Source organism: Oncorhynchus clarkii, chromosome 4 (genome assembly GCF_045791955.1).
Source record: "Oncorhynchus clarkii lewisi isolate Uvic-CL-2024 chromosome 4, UVic_Ocla_1.0, whole genome shotgun sequence".
NCBI classification, from domain to species: domain Eukaryota; kingdom Metazoa; phylum Chordata; class Actinopteri; order Salmoniformes; family Salmonidae; genus Oncorhynchus; species Oncorhynchus clarkii.
The window spans coordinates 65,011,204-65,028,909 of record NC_092150.1 but is presented as its reverse complement, the minus strand read 5'-3'; the positions used below and the strand labels follow the sequence as shown (position 1 = coordinate 65,028,909).

The 17,706-nt window shown below is 42.0% G+C and overlaps 1 protein-coding gene across 1 annotated transcript in view; it reads left to right on the top strand.

The window, feature by feature from the left end:
• Positions 1-207: 207 nt before the first annotated feature.
• Positions 208-17,706, top strand: part of LOC139407140 (solute carrier family 35 member F1-like) — a 113,538-nt gene continuing 96,039 nt past the window's right edge. The window contains exon 1 of the mRNA XM_071150588.1: positions 208-639. Within this exon, the coding sequence (XP_071006689.1) occupies positions 515-639 (125 nt within the window). The 5' untranslated portion in view covers positions 208-514. The remainder of the gene's footprint in view (positions 640-17,706) is intronic.

Sequence of the window (17,706 nt, the reverse complement as noted above, 5' to 3'; positions counted from 1 at the left end):
TAGTAGGGACTATTTACACAGTGCACAATTATCTGCCTTCTGGAGGCTATTTACATTGCTGGTACATTCCAGTTGGGCCTAAATCCGTGGATTTATTCCTCAGGTTCGACACACTGGTTCAACCCCACTACCTGTGGTGAAAGCACTCCCCCTGTTGGCTAATAAAGGTACGTTTCATCCAAAACGAGTCGCCTCTCAGAATCACCGCACAGTCCGGAGAAGGCATTAAGAAAATGCACGCTGACGAACAGGGGTACCTCTGCAAACATTTTCACTAAGGAACAGGTGCATCTTGCACGAGCCCCCCGCGCGCCAAAGGCTGTAGGTCCAAAACACATTCCTCACTGTGGAAATACATCAATATCGTCAACATCACCTTCACCTGTGTGAATTATGGAATGCTGAGGTTATCCATCGCGCGTCCGGAGAATTGGATCTCGACCCTCGTGGAGTAGCCCGAGCCTACGTCATCTCCTTGCACGGAGCAGAATGCGCCCTGGTTTCTGATTGTTAAATGTTTAGTTCAGAGATGATTCCCTCACAGCAGAATCATGTTGTCACCACCACTGAGACTATGCCTCCTGAAACTATCACGTCATCGCCGACCATGGTTCAAAGGATAAGAAAAGTGTTTAGCAGGTAAGGATGAGAAATGTTATGCTACTGCAGATTTTACTGGACCAAATTTGATTTAAAAAAATGCATACTATTCAAGTTTTAAATTCGACATCAGAATCACTTGACATAGCCTATGATTGTTGATTCATTCGGTTCTTTTGTAAAGCACCACTTGCCAAGGTTTAAAATTCAGCGCACGTCAATCAAAACGTCATCATCTTCTGAAACAGCAGAGCATTGGTCAGAGACAGAAACACATTTCAGCATAGTGTGTGAATAAATACAGTTTTATAATACAATATAATTTTTTCTATCTATATTGAAATATTGTTTTTGGTTATGTGTTTTTTATATTTGTACTAAACAATAGCGTTGGTGCCTGAAAATTCAGCATCATCAGCCACCTGCATTAATCACAATTACCTAGCTCATATATTATTGTCTGTCCTCATAATGATGGCTAATGTGCTTGTTATAAACCTATGGAATGGTTTGTTTTTTCATCCTGCTTGTTTCATGCGTTTAAAGGGTGTTACCTTTTCTCTCAAATGATGTCCAAAAGGCCAAAACCAACATTCCAGACTCTTGGGGGTTCCAATTAACAATTGTAGGCTATTCACGGGTCAGAAAATAATAGTGATTAAGCTACTAGTCTCTGCAAATTCTTCATTAAGAGTGGTCATCAGAGTAATGCCCAGTGGATGGTCTTTGTTCTGTTGTGTGTATCGCCCCATCCACCATGAGTACGTATTCTTGCGTCCGTGGGGGTCTTTCAGCAAAGCCTATTCAAGTGTTCTAGTATAAAACCTGTTGGAGACTCATAGGTTGAAAATAATGGTTTACTTGAGTCATCCACTCCCCTAGACAGAATTCGACTAGACATTCATTACCACAACCCAGGAGCAGAGTGTCTTAAGTGACTAAATGAATACTTTCTGTTGCTTGCTTTTATTCCACACTCCTAAACTTTGGTTTGGCTCAACGCTGTGTGTGTATGTGTGTGTTTGCCAGTGCCATATCACCTTAAGAAGTGTGTGTGGTTGTACACTTTAGACTCGAGCAAGTGGAGGTTTCCTCTTTCGCGGAATGTGTGTGGCGTGTGCTTGTGTATCTGCTTGTTGTGTGTGCCTCTGAGCCTCAGACAGGGGTAATGGAGGACCAGCTGCGACAGTGAGAGGGCACAGTGAAGGATGACAGCTGGTGGTCTTGTCTTGGTCAGCCTGCTCTCTCCTCTCCTTGCCATCTGCTGGCCCTTTCATCCCTTGGACTCCCATTTAGCCAGAGAACAATGTCCCGCGAGGTGTAATCTGTGCAGGCCCAGATCGGGTTGCCCACTGTGCTGCTCTGGGGCTATTGTTGTCCTGGAAGGAGAGAATTCCACTCTCCCGGGGAAAGTGACTCGCTGTTGTATCTCTTACTGGGGCTGTTGCCAAGGGCTGCACAAAGAATCAAGGCTTCTCTTACCAGCTGGAAGTTACTGTACTGAACTGTCCAAGAGTACAATAGCTCTATGCTTAGAGAGATGAAAAAAGCCATCCCTGACATAAAGTTCAAGTTGAAGTTTTATTTGTCACGTGCACAACAAGTACAGTGAAATGCTTAACTCGCAAGCCCTACCCAACAGTGCAGTATTTAAAGTCAACAAAGTATAATTGATGTGAGAAAAAAGGAACACAAATTGAAATACGAAAGAGAGGAAGCTATATACAGGATCAGTACTCATTTTACAATGCGCAGGGATACTGGAGTATTTGAGGTAGATATGTACATATAGGCAGGGATTAGGAGAAAATGACTGGTAGCAGGATAAAACATATTATATAAAAAATAATAATAGTAAACTGTGTGTGTGTGTGTGTGTATAGTAAAAAAATGATTTTAAAAAGACCCTGGAATGAGTAGATGTGTCCAAAACGTTTGGCTGGTACTGTAGAGTACTATAGAGTACCAGTCAAACGTTTTGAACACATCTACTCATTCCAGGGTCTTTTTAAAATCATTTTTGACTATTTTCTACATTGTAGAATAGTGGTGACGACATCAACACTTTGAAATAACACATATGGAATCATGTAGTAACCAGATAAGTGTTAAACAAATGAACATATATTTAATATTTGAGATTCTTCAAAGTAGCCACCCTTTGCCTTGATGACAGCGGTGCACACTCTTAGCATTCTCTCAACTAGCTTCATGAGGTAGTCACCTGGAATGCATTTCAATTAACAGGTGCACAATGTTAAAAGTTAATTTGTAGAATTTCTTTCCTTCTTAATGCATTTGAGCCAATCAGTTGTGTTATGACAAGGTAGTGGTGGTATATAGAAGATAGCCCTATTTGGTAAAATACCAAAGCTGTGTTTGAATACCCATACTAACATACTGTATACTACATACTATATACTAATAGTTCATTTTAGTATACTGTAAATGAGCAGTATGCTTTTAGTTGAGCGTACTAGCTCTTCGCCTGTCTACCGGAAGTTGATGCTGTTGCTATGCAACCTCTTGCTAGCTAGTTAGCATAACAAATTACTAGTTAGACATCTTACAACCTCGGTGGGTTCTTAAATTCAATCTGGAGTGCCAGAGTGTGCTCGTAAATTCAGAGTGTTGTCAGATTGTTTGTAAATTCAGAGCGTTTTGCTCTCGGAGCACACACTGGAAGCTTGGGCCGAGGATTAGGGTTGATTTGAGCGTACGGCAGTCAAGAACCCAAGCTAACATTGGCTAGCTTGCTAGCTACTTCCAGACACAAATGAGACCACTCTGACCATTTTAATTGCCCTAGCAGAGCTGGTCAGGCAGTTTTCATGTTATCCAGAGCATTGGTGACTGTAACTGTGCTGCTGGTATAACAGTTGTTAAAGTACTATGTGAATTTCACCAGGTTCATATATTAATATGTTGTGTTGATTTGTTATGCATGCCTGCATCCTGGGAGAAGGGGAGTGTGTACTTACGTTTTCCCCTGCGTGCTCGTGCTCAAATCATTTTGATGCACTGAGAGAGGTAGGCACGCTTTTTCTGTCTTCAGAAAAGTTTGATTCTTTTAAGTACAAAGTCATACACACAGTGTTTTGTTCATGAATAATGATGTATATTTAGAGGTTACTCATAAGTGGATGGTATTGTTAAGATGCACTTGTAATTGTACTTTTTAGGATGATATCAACATTCTGAATTCAACATGTGGTTAATAGCTAGCTAAGGTATTAGCAGGCTATTGTATGTGTGAACGATGGCTAGCTCCTCGAATGATCCCAGTCCCTCCTATTGTGCATCTGTTGTAGAAAGAGGCGACGATTCTCAGAACATATGTGGCTCTACAAATGTTTTATTTCCTTTTGGATGCAGATGCAGGATGCAGAGAGTGAGTTCTGCTTGGTTAAAACTACCTGATCTCCAAAGTCCACGTTTATAGTCTCAATCAACCACACACAAAAAAAGTTACAGCGGAATGACACAAATATACATTTTCACAAAGTTTGTTGCTTCAGTGTCTGTAGATATTTTTGTCAGATGTTACTATGGAATACTGAAGTATAATTACAAGCATTTCATAAGTGTTTTATTAATAATTACATGAAGAGCAAAGAGTCAATATTTGCAGTGTTGACCCTTCATTTTCAAGACCTCTGCAATCAGCCCTGGCATGCTGTCAATTAATTTCTGGGCCACATAATGCAGTGTTGATGGCAGCCCATTCTTGCATAATCAATGCTTGGAGTTTGTCAGAATTTGTGGGGTTTTGTTTGTCCACCCGCCTCTTGATAATTGACCACAAGTTCTCAATGGAATTAAGGTCTGGGGAGTTTCCTGGCCATGGACTCAAAATATCAATGTTTTGTTCCCAGAGTCACTTAGTTATCACTTTTGCCTTATGGCAAGGTGCTCCATCATGCTGAAAAAGGCATTGTTCGTCACCAAACTGTTCCTGGATGGTTGGGAGAAGTTGCTCTCGGAGGATGTGTTGGTACCATTCTTTATTCATGGCTGGGGTCTTAGGCAAAATTGTGAGTGAGCCCACTCCCTTGGCTGAGAAGGAACCCCACACATGAATGGTCTCAGGATGCTTTACTGTTGGCATGACACAGGACTGATGGTAGTGCTCACCTTGTCTTCTCCGGACAAGGTTTTTTCTGGATGTCCCAAACAATCGGAAAGGGGATTCAGAGAAAATTACTTTACCCCAGTCCTCAGCAGTCCAATCCCTGTACCTTTTGCAGAATATCAGTCTGTCCTTGATGTTTTTCCTGGAGAGAAGTGGCTTCTTTTCTGCCATTCTTGACACCAGGCCATCCTCCGAAAGTCTTCACCTCACTGTGCGTGCAGATGCACTCACACCTGCCTGCTGCCATTCCTGAGCAAGCTTTGTACTGGTAGTGCCCCGATCCCGCAGCTGAATCAACTTTAGGAGATGGTCCTGGCGCTTGCTGGACTTTCTTGGGCGCCCTGAAGCCTTCTTCACAACAATTGAACCGCTCTCCTTGAAGTTCTTGATGATCCGATAAATGGTTGACTTAGGTGCAATCTTACGGCAGCAATATCCTTGCCTGTGAAGCCCTTTTTGTGTAAAGCAATGATGACGGCACGTGTTTCCGTGCAGGTAACCATGGTTGACTGAGGAAGAACAATGTTTCCAAGCACCACCCTCCTTTTGAAGCTTCCAGTCTGTTATTCGAATGCAATCAGCATGACAGAGTGATCTCCAGCCCTGTCCTTGTCAACACTCACACCTGTGTCAAGGAGAGAATCACTGACATGATGTCAGCTGGTCCTTTTATGGCAGGGCTGAAATGCAGTGGAAATGTTTTTTGGGGATTCAGTTAATTTGCATGGCAAATAGGGACTTTGCAATTCATCTGATCACTCTTCATATCATTCTGGAGTATATGCAAATTGCCATCATACAAAATGAGGAAGCAGACTTTGTGAAAATTAATATTTGTGTCATTCTCAAAACTTTTGGCCACGACTGTACAGGACTAAGATCGAATCGTACTACACCGGCTACGATGCTCGTCGGATGTGACAGGGACTGTAAACTATTACAGACTACAAAAGGAAGCACAGCCGAGAGGTGCCCAGTGACACGAGCCTACCAGACGAGCTAAATAACTTCTATGCTCGATTCGAGGCAAGTATCACTGAAACATGCATGAGAGCATCAGCTGTTCCGGACGACTGTGTGATCACGCTCTCTGTAGCCGATGTGAGTAAGACCTTTAAACAGGTCAACATTCACAAGGTCGCAGGGCCAGACGGATTACCAGGACATGTACTCCAAGCATGCGCTGACCAACTGGCAAATGTCTTCACTGACATTTTCAACCTCTCCCTATCTGAGTCTGTAATACCAACATGTTTCAAGCAGACCACCATAGTCCCTGTGCCCAATAACACTAAGGTAACCTGCCTAAATGACTACCGACCCGTAGCACTCACATCTGTAGCCATGAAATGCTTTGAAAGGCTGGTCATGGCTTACATCAACACAATTGTCCCAGAAACCCTAGACCCACTCCAATTTGCATACCGCACCAACAGATCCACAGGTGATGCAATCTCTATTGCACTCCACACTGCCTTTTCACACCTGGACAAAAGGAACACCTATGTGAGAATGCTATTCATTGACTACAGCTCAGCGTTCAACACCATAGTGCCCTCAAAGCTCATCAATAAGTTAAGGACCCTGTGACTAAACACCTCCCTCTGCAACTGGATCCTGGACTTCCTGACGGGCCGCCCTGATGTGGTAAGATCAGGTAACATCTCATCCGCCACACAACACGGGGGCCCCTCAGGGATGCGTACTCAGTCCCGTCTTGTACTTCCTGTTCACTCATGACTGCAAGGCCAGGCACGACTCCAACACCATCATTAAGTTTGCTGACGACACAACAACAGTGGTAGGCCTGATCACCGACAATGATGAGACAGCTTATAGGGAGGAGGTCAGAGACCTGCCCGTGTTGTGCAAGGACAACAACCCCTCCCTCAACGAGATCAAGACAAAGGAGATGATCGTGGACTACAGGGAATGGAGAACCGAGCACGCCCCCATTCTCATCGACAGGTCCAAGCACACCAAAACAGTCGTGAAGAGGGCATGACAAACCTATTCCCCAAAAGGAGACTGAAAAGATTTGGCATGCGTCCTCAGATCCTCAAAAGGTTTTACAGCTGCACCATCGAGAGCATCCTGATGGGTTGCATCACTGCCTGGTATGGAACTGCTCGGCCTCCGACCACAAGGCACTACAGAGGGTAGTGCGTACGGCCCAGTACATCACCAGGGCCAAGCTTCTTGCCATCCAGGACCTCTATACCAGGCGGTATCAGAGGAAGGAACTAAAAATTGTCAAAGACTCCAGCCACTCTAGTCATAGACTGTTCTCCCTGCTACCACACGGCAAGCATTACCGGAGCACCAAGTCTAGGTCGAAGAGGCTCCTAAATAGCTTCTACCCCAAAGCCATAAGACTCCTGAACAGCTTATCAAATGGCTACCCAGACTATTTGCATTATTTACTGCTGCTCTTTAATAATTTGTTAATTACTTTTTTTTGTGTATTTTCTTAAAACTGCATTGTTGGTGAAGGGCTTGTAAGTAAGCATTTCACTGTAAGGTCTACTACACCTGTTGTATTCAGCGCATGTGACAAACAATGTTTGATTTGATTTTGATTTGAAGCAACGCCCATTTCCTGCCGAATTGCATTATGGGCCCTAAAGTATGGAAATAGTGTCCTCTGTGTGTATACTTCATATTTTGGTGAATTTAGTATGACATCTGGGAACTTTTGGCATACTAACTATATCCATACAATGACCAATAAGCATACTATATACTAAATTCACGTCACAAATAGTACGGTTAGTGCGGTTAGTATGAGTATTCGAACACAGCTCTAGTCCATATTATGGCAAGGACAGCTCAAATAAGCAAAGAGAAACAGTCCATCATTACTTTAAGACATTAAGGTCAGTCAATCCGGAACATTTCAAGAACTTTGAAAGTTTCTTCAAGTTCAGTAGCAAAAACCATCAAGCGCTATGATGAAACTGGCTATCATGAGGTCCGCCACAAGGAAGGAAGACCCAGAGTTACCTCTGATGCAGAGGATAAGGTCATTAGTGTTAACTGCACCTCAGATTGCAGACCAAATAAATGCTTCACAGAGTTAAAGTAACACACATCTCAACATCAACTGTTCAGAGGAGACTGCGTGAATCAGGCCTTCGTGGTCGAATTGCTGCAAAGAAACCACTACTAAAGGACACCAATAAGAAGAAGAGACTTGCTTGGGCCAAGAAACACGAGCATTGGACATTAGATGGGTGGAAATCTGTCCTTTGGTCTGATGAGTCCAAATTTGAGATTTTTGGTTCCAACCGCCGTGTCTTTGTGAGACTCAGAGTAGGTGAACGGATGATCTCCGGATGTGAAATTTTTGCACATTTATTAAAAACAAAAAACAGAAATGCCTTATTTACATAAGTATTCAGACCCTTTGCTATGAGACTCGAAATTGAGCTCAGGTGCATCTTGTTTCCATTGATCATCCTTGAGATGTTTATGTAACTTGATTGGAGTCCACCTGTGGTAAATTCAATTGATTGGACATGATTTGGAAAGACACACACCTGTCTATATAAGGTCCCACAGTTGAAGGGAAGGCTACCAAAACATTTCTGCAGCATGCTGAAGGGCCCCAAGAACACAGTGTCCTCCATCATTCTTAAATGTAAGAAGTTTGGAACCAAGACTCTTCCTAGAGCTAGCCGCCTGGCCAAAATTAGCAATCGGGGGAGAAGGTCCTTGGTCAGGGAGGTGACCAAGAACCCGATGGTCGCTCTGACAGAGCTCTAGAGTTTCTCTGTTGAGATGGGAGATCCTTCCAGGAGGACAACCATCTCTGCAGCACTCCACCAATTAGGCCTGTGGATGTATTTCAAGGCCTACCTTCAAACTCAGTGCCTCTTTGCTTGACATCATGGGAAGATCAGAAGAAATAAGCCAAGACCTCAGAAACAATGGTAGACCTCCACAAGTCTGGTTCATCCTTGGGAGTAATTTCCAAACGTCTGAAGGTACCACGTTCATCTGTACAAACAATAGCCCGCAAGTATAAACACCATGGGACCACACAGCCGTCATACTGCACAGGAAGGAGACGCGTTCTGTCTCCTAGAGATGAACGTACTTTGGTGCGAAAAGTGCAAATCAATCTCAGAACAACAGCAAAGGAACTTGTGAAGATGAAGTATCTATATCCATAGTAAAATGAGTCCTATATCGACACAACCTGAAAGGCCGCTCAGCAAGGAAGAAGCCACTGCTTCAAAACCGGCATAAAAAAGCCAAACTACGGTTTGCAACTGCACATGGGAATAAAGATCGTACTTTTTGGAGAAATGTCCTCTGGTCAGATGAAACAAAAATAGACCTGTTTGGCCATAATGACCATTGTTATGTTGGGAGGCGAAAGGGTGATGCTTGCAAGCCGAAGAACACCATCCCAACCATGAAGCATGGGGGTGGCAGAATCATGTTGTGGGGGTGGCATCATGAGGTAGGAAATTATATGGATATATTGATGCAACATCTCAGGACAGTCAGTCAGTCAGTCATTTCAGTTCAGCCCACACATTTTCTATAGTTTTGAGGTCAGGGCTTTGTGATGGCCACTCCAATACCTTGACTTTGTTGTCCTTCAGCCATTTTGCCACAACTTTGGAAGTATGCTTGGGTTCATTGTCCATTTGGAAGACCCATTTGTGACCAAGCTTTAACTTCCTGACTGATGTCCTGAGATGTTGCATCAATATATCCATATAATTTCCTACCTCATGATGCCATCTATTTTGTGAAGTGCACCAGTACTACCTGCAGCAAAGCACCCTGATACCATCATGCTGCCACCTCCGTGCTTCACGGCTGGGATGCTGTTCTTTGGCTTACAAGCGTCCCCCTTTTTCCTCACAACATAACAATGGTCATTATGGCCAAACAGGTCTATTTTTCTTTCATCAGACCAGAGGACATTTCTCCAAAAAGTACGATCTTTGTCCCCATGTGCAGTTGCAAACCGCAGTCTGGCTTTTTTATGCCGGGTTTGGAGCAGTGGCTTCTTCCTTGCTGAGCGGCCTTCAGGTTATGTCGATATAGGACTCATTTTACTGTGGATATGGATACTGTTGTACCTGTTTCCTCCAGCATCTTCACAAGGTTATTTGTTGTTGTTCTGAGATTGATTTGCACTTTTCGCACCAAAGTACATTAATCTCTAGGAGACAGAACGCGTCTCCTTCCTGAGCGGTATGACGGCTGTATGGTCTCATGGTGTTTATACTTGCGTACTGTTGTTTGTACAGATGAACGTGGTACCTTCAGGAGTTTTGAAATTGCTCCTAAGGATGAACCAGACTTGTGGAGGTCTGCAATTTTCTTCCTGAGGTCTTGGCTGATTTATTTTGATTTCCCATGATGTCAAGCAAAGAAGCACTGAGTTTGAAGGTAGGCCTTGAAATACATCCACAGGAACACCTCCAATTGACTCAAATTATGTCAATCAGAAGCATCTAGCATCTAAAGCCAAGACATCCTTTTCTGGAATTTTCCAAGCTGTTTAAAGGCACAGTCAACTTAGTGTATGTAAACTTCTGACCCACTGGAATTGCGATACAGTGAATTAAAAGTGAAATCATCTCTCTGTAAACAATTGTTGGAAGAATGACTTGTGTCATGCACAAAGTAGATGTCCTAACCGACTTTCCAAAACTATAGTTTGTTAACAAGCAATGTGTGGATTGGTTGAAAGACAATTTTTAATGACTCCAACCTAAGTGTATGTAAACTCCCGACTTCAACTGTACAAAGAAATGTCAATAGAAGACAGGTAAAACAAAGTGCAGTCCTTCCAGCTTCAGTTTGGAGTGATTGTGTTAGCTGTGTTTTTGGCTAGCTCCTCCGTCCTGAAGAGAGCACATTTTCTATGCCAGGTGAAATCACGCATGAATTGCACATTGTAATGGATGTATCCAAATGATTGTCCCTAGAAAACAGCTTATTGCACTGTTTGACGTGACTGTGAGTTAGCCGTAGTTGGCTAGTTAGCAAGCAAGGGATAAGAACGTTGCCAGCCAGTATGGTAATACAAGATTTAGAACAAACGACTGGGTCGAAACCCATAGATACAGAACAAAACAAAAACATAACGACTGGGTCACGTCTCTGGCAACCGAACCGATAGAACGAATGACCAACCAGACTTGGGTATGACCCTAGATTTGTGTCGGGACTATATCGTGTGGAAGGATGAAATAGTATGAATGAATGAATCAAAATAATGTTTTTAATTCAAATATGTAAATCATTATTTGAATCATGCTGGTAACCCGTTGCATAAAAGTGATAATGCCCTCGGAGCCGGTGTTTGGCGGATATATTGGCACAGTGAGACTTCGTCTTGGGCCTAGCAACACCCGTTCCAAAATATCTTCCAAACACGGGCTTCGAAGGCATTATCACATAAAGGGTGTCTGCTTCTCTACTTGATAGACTCACTGATGAAGAGACATGTTAGGGGTTTTGCATAATCATCACTCTAACATTTTAGCTGTAGGCTAATGGCAGCATCGGAATCTATTTGTTTTGGTAAGGCTAAAAGGTTACTGCAAATCAACATTTGAATAGCTTCGTAAACTGCAGTATATACATTATGTAAATGCGTACTCTATCCTAAAGGGAAATGGTGGACAATTACAAACGATTCCAGTTCATGTACTGCTTTGCCCTTTATGGACTGTGCAATTGAATTGCTTTGCAGCTTGCTACAGACTAACTTGAGGGAACTCAACACAACAACAGAGAACAATAGACTATCACCAAACTTTGCCATTGATTTCTTTCTCCACTTTATGCTGATGAAGCGAATTCTTTGGCTCTGTGGTATTTACCCAGAGCAATGTGTTTACGGGAATTATCCATCCGTCTTCACGCAGCTTTTGAGCTTTTCCTTGCTGCCTGTCACACTGTTTCTATTTTTCATTAAATATTACAAGAACTGTAATAACATTCATTCCGTGGTGTGTTGAAAGATGGATGAAAAGGGACATGTCCTCTGAATTCATTAGCTTTAGGGTTATTTTCATCCACCCCAGCCTGGCTTCAGGCCATAAACCAGAGTGATTTTAGCAGCGCAATTATGTTTCACTATAGAAAATGGAGGCTCTGTCCTGTTCACTGAGCTCTTTTATTTCAATTACCAACCTGGTTGGGTTTCTCTCACCTCATAACGAGATGTATTACTTTGACTGTCTTGCGGCGGTGCAACAGGGCAACGCATGCATCTGTTATTAAAATACTTTAGGCTGGGATCGATAAGTCGCAGGATTGACAGAGCGATCTCATTCTCAGTTACAATACAGATTAACACAAGGACTTCCCTCCAAATGTCTTTGTGCCCTTAGATAACGTCTATTAAGGTACCACAAGCTTCCACGATGAATAGGTGCAGGAGATGTTTTGTATTTTGATAAAAACAAATGGTATTATGGAGATTTAATCAACGTGTTGTGTTTTCGTTGGGAAGCTATCCTCAAAGAAGTAAAGAGGATAGAAATAGTGAGCACAGATTCTGCCAGGCTGAGGTTCTCTTTCTCTCTTTAGTTGCTTTCATTCAACCTTGTGCAAGTCAAGCACGTAGAGCATGTTTACTTGAAAAGGGAGATTCATCCTTTCAACTCCTGAAAAGGTGCTCATCTGCTGCTAATATAAATACAAAACTTGTTCCAACTTGTGTGCTAAAGCTAAAATTGGACTTTCTCGGTTCCAGCATTGCAAAAGAAACGGCTATTTGATAGAAATAGATAGAAATTAATGGTGGCTTTTAAAATGTAGTAGACAGGTTATTTTCATATATTTTAAACCAATGCCTTTTGGCAGGCTGTGAAGTGTGATTTGGGCTCCAATAGGAGGGGTTCAGTGCCAGGCAACCTGGGGTATAATACATGGAATTTGGGCGGCTGTCTGAGGAAACGGCAGGCGGAGAGCATTGTTCTGGGCATCCAAGACATTCATGTCCACTGTGGGTCACACAGCGCAACCGAAGGTATTTAAAACTAACCCAAGATAGTTAATCTGTGTCATTTACAGTGGGAGCAAATGAAGCATAGTGGGCAGAACAAGCAAGGAGGTGGGCAAAGCCAAGCCCAAGCTGGCGATATCCTATTGGTTGTTGTAGTATGTATTTGCTTATTTCTGTGAAGTGAGCGTCTCTGTAAACTGAATTCGACCTTGCACTTCTTCTAAACAACGCAAATTTAAAAAACTTTGACAAAGCGTCAAGCCTATAAAACTTAGTGCACTGTGTTCGTAACAGATTTTAGTTTTGGGGACACCGATTATTTGGGGGATCAGTTGTTAAATTGATGAGAAAATTAGCAGAATGGCGGCCCAGTTTCACCTAGTTCCATCCTCTCCCACTACCCTCGACTGGACTTCCTCTCACTACCATATTTGGTGTTGAGAAAACATTCTAAACTGATGCTTCAGCTTTATAGCCCATGTGACGTTTCTGGTTTAAACCTTCTGTCTGTGGCGCAACTTTGTTCCCCTTTCCTTCGGCAGCATGACTAGGCAATGAACAGCTGAAGGGAACCCTAGAATCTATCTGCCCACTTATTAAGATGGAAAGCGAAGACTGGTGCTTGGTTTAATCAATTACTTTTAAATACAAAATGGGAATTCAGTTGGTACTGTTAATTTGAAATGAATTAAGATACATCGATTTGAAATAGTTTGACAACATTTTGTGAAATATTTGAAATACTCAGCTAAACATGATATCCATAGAGAGAGCTTGGTCTAACAAACCGATTCTACTCACTGTCTCTGGAAACAATACTAAAGCTCTTTGCTGAGCCAACGTCGAATGCCACTTGCAGTTTTGGAGTTTAATTTCAGAATGTAATTCAAATGTGAGTCAAGCCACAGAGCCTTACATGGCTCATCAGAAACCAAAGTTCGCACTCTGGAGAAGCACTGTGTTGTCATATTAAATCCTATAGAGTCAGACAAACTGTTCGCGGAGGAAAAGTTTCAACTGAAAATAGGGCATGCAGTCCCAGCAGGGTTAACTCCTGGCAAGATTCATAGATGGACAATGTCCTGTTTGTGTTTGATACTGGCAAATGCTGCATTACATCACTGTGTAGTCTACCCACTTCACTGCTCATTTTGCAGTTAAATGTCCTTATTCACAGGCTAATACACTCTTTCAAAGAAAATATGAGTAAATCAAATCAAATTTATTTATATAGCCCTTCGTACATCAGCTGATATCTCAAAGTGCTGTACAGAAACCCAGCCTAAAACCCCAAACAGCAAGCAATGCAGGTGTAGAAGCACGGTGGCTAGGAAAAACTCCCTAGAAAGGCCAAAACCTAGGAAGAAACCTAGAGAGGAAGCAGGCTATGTGGGGTGGCCAGTCCTCTTCTGGCTGTGCCAGGTGGAGATTATAACAAAACATGGTCAAGATGTTCAAATGTTCATAGATGACCAGCATGGTCGAATAATAATAAGGCAGAATAGTTGAAACTGGAGCAGCAGCACAGTCAGGTGGACTGGGGACAGCAAGGAGTCATCATGTCAGGTAAAGGGAAAGACTGTCACATCTATGAGGTCCATGGTCTCATCATTGCCAGGTTGGTAATAAATGAATAATGCTGTCTTTTCCATCTGCATGTGTCTCTGAAATGAACCATGGCCGTGTCCCGAATCTGTCTCGCCTACTAAAACAACACATTGTTTACTAATAGTACTACATACTATTTAGAGCACACAGTTAAGTAAAAACATATGCAGTAAGCAAATATCAACACAAATGTATTGATAAATGAAATGAGTATGACATCCTGATATTTAAAGCATACTATATTTTCTGAACTGTACATACTATAAAACGCTCTATTTCGTATACCACAAAAGCCTAGTATTTAGAACGTCTAGGTATTCAGACATGGCCCATGTTTTGTCAGCCATGCCACTATACAATCAAATTCAATCAATCAACTGTATTTATAAGGCCCTTCTTACAGCTGATGTCACAAATTGCTGTGCAGAAACTCAGTTAAAATATTGTATCATTTCTTGAAATGTTTCTAAAAAAAAATCTCCATCTTGTTTTGACCTTTTAACATAAATTATCTAAAAACGCATTAACTTTTTTCATATTCGCACATGTTGTTACTTAGACCGTATTTCACATCATCTGAGGTTTTTGTGTTGTGCCCGCCATCAGTTTAGACACAACATGCTCTTGAATACAGGGTGGGTGTCATGTTTTGGCTGCACTTAAAAGGGAATAAAATTAAAATTTCAACTTTCAAATGGTACCACAAAAAATGGTTGGAGGTCCACACATCAGAGAATGTTGACTTGAACGGAAATATCTATTATTTTCAATTATCCTGTCAAACCTCTATAGGAAACCTATTGAAATGATAGAAATATAGACATAGAATATACATTCAATTGTGGATGGACAACATGCTCTTGAATACAGGGTGGGTGTCATTTCAATCATAACAATTGAATTCATAGAATGGACCTATCTATCCCTTCAGACCATTGCAATTTAGCTTGTACACCATTGAAATTGAAATCAAATTGACATTTTTACTTCTGGAAATGTCGGTCCATCCACCATTGAATGTCTATTCTATATCTATATTTCTACGACCTCCAACCATCTATGTGGTACCATTTGAAAGGTGAAATTCCAAGTACATTTGAGTACATTTATCTGCCAAAACATGACACCCACCGTGTATTCAAGAGCATGTTGTGTCTCAACCGATGGCGGGAACAACACAAAAACCTCAGATGATGTGAAATAGGGTCAAAGCTACAACCCTGTTTGTAAGCTTTTAATGATATCAATCTTTCTAATTCTCAGTGATGAAGACATGGGTGTCTCATGGTATGGTGGGGTATGTAAAATAGGTCAACTTTGGTGAACGTTTTGGCATTCAGGTCCAAAAAGGTAGTTTCTTAGCACTTGGGCAAATATGTAATGGAAGGTTTTGTTCAAATCAAAAGGGGTGAAATTAAATGTATTTACCTTATAGCCTCGTACCATTCTTAGGTTACTGACCTAAACCAACAGGTTGGTCCAACAGGCTAGTGGCCTACATTTACCATGTTCGTGTATTCCAAAGGTCACCAAGAAGCTTGACGGTAGGCCGCTAATGCAGCTATTTTATAATGCAAGTGAAACATTTATCCAAGTTTGTTTTGAAGTGGTAATATTCAGATGTTGCAGTGCATTTCAACACTGCTGGATCTGATGCCCTGCAGATAGCTTGGGGCTATGGCTCAGTGAACTGATGCCTTTTCCCCAGTGTGGTAATTGTGCTTTGGTCTGTTTCACACCAATGGAATCAGAACATATTTTCAACGTGGAAATTCAGTGCCTGCACATTTAAAAAAGCATCTCTTTTTAAGAAAATTATAGCTTTATTTTTCATGCTCCAATAACTATAGCAGACGATGGCAAACAGATTTTCTAACTGAAGGTTCATGCTTGTCTTGGAAGTATACCAGTACGCTACCTGCTTGAGGATCTTACCAACACACAGTATTTTCTCATCATGTTTGAAAGTGAGGGAGATAAGCGAGACGAAGAGAAATGAAATGGGCTTTTTTTTCTCGTCTGCTGTCATCTGAATTTGAGAGACTGTCCTCCCCAGTGTATTCATGCTGAGAGAGAGAGAGAGAGAGAGAGAGAGAGAGAGAGAGAGAGAGAGAGAGAGAGAGAGAGAGAGAGAGAGAGAGAGAGAGAGAGAGAGAGAGAGAGAGAGAGAGAGAGAGAGAGAGAGAGAGAGAGAGAGAGAGAGAGAGAGAGAGAGAGAGAGAGAGAGAGAGAGAGAGAGAGAGAGAGAGAGAGAGAGAGAACAATAACACAGGTGTTCATTAAAAGGGCTGGATCGTCCATGCCCGTCTTGCTGTGGATTCTGGGGGATTGACTCTCAGGACCCTACTACTGTAGCATACACTCTGCACTGTCCTTCACAGGCAAAGACAGGAAGGGAAATGGCAGTGATATTTCATTTCCTACTTCCACTCAGTCTGGGATGATGTGGCGTAGCTTAGTGTGTACGCCAGGGAAATTTGAGTTTGACTTTTGAGTTTGAGTTGATTTATTCTTGCACACAGATAAAACTGAAGAAATGCAGAATTGACATTACTAAGAATTGCAAAGCAGTCATTTAAAATAATTTCAGTGCCATCAGTCAATGCATAAGGCTGAACATGGGAATCAACACAGAGAGAGTGTGACGAAGGGGTGGTAGAGACATTATCTCGCCATCATGGAGGTCTTATGTCAGTTCCTGTGTTGTGTTGTATTGATGTGTGTTGGCACAATACAGTATGTTGCTAGAGAACATTGTTCCTGGAAATAAGGTTTCATATCTCTGTCACTGAAGGAAATATGAGGGCACTTCTGTGTCAGTGCCTAGGCTTGTAGCATTAAGGAACTCCTGCAGCAAATTCAATCTCGATCAAGAACGTTGAATGTTTTGAGAAAAATGCTATAGGAAATGTTTCTGCCGGAGGATTGAGTAGGGCCATTATTTTGAAAAATGAAAAATGTTACTGTGACTCCTGAGGAATAGTGGGGAAAGTGTTGAGGTGGGACACACAATAGCTAGGTCTCCTCCATCTTTGCAATCTGCTGCACCAACAACGGAGAGCAGTCATTCATTTCTAGAAGATAGTTCATGTAGTTTCATACTATCGAACCTCATTGACAGGAATTCCTAAGTAAACAAAATGAAATGCTCAGAGACATCTATTTAATGCACGGGTTTAATGTTGACTGTCATATTTTATTGATGATAGGTTACTATTGATCTAAGCGCCTGTGATTGCTCACTTTGAGCACGTGCCATATGGAATTGGCAACAACATGCAATGTGCCAGTGCAGCGGCACCACAGACTGTAAATCCATACCAGCCAGCATATAGTGAAACCTCAGACTGCACAGATTCAATATGTCATATGCACTATTAAA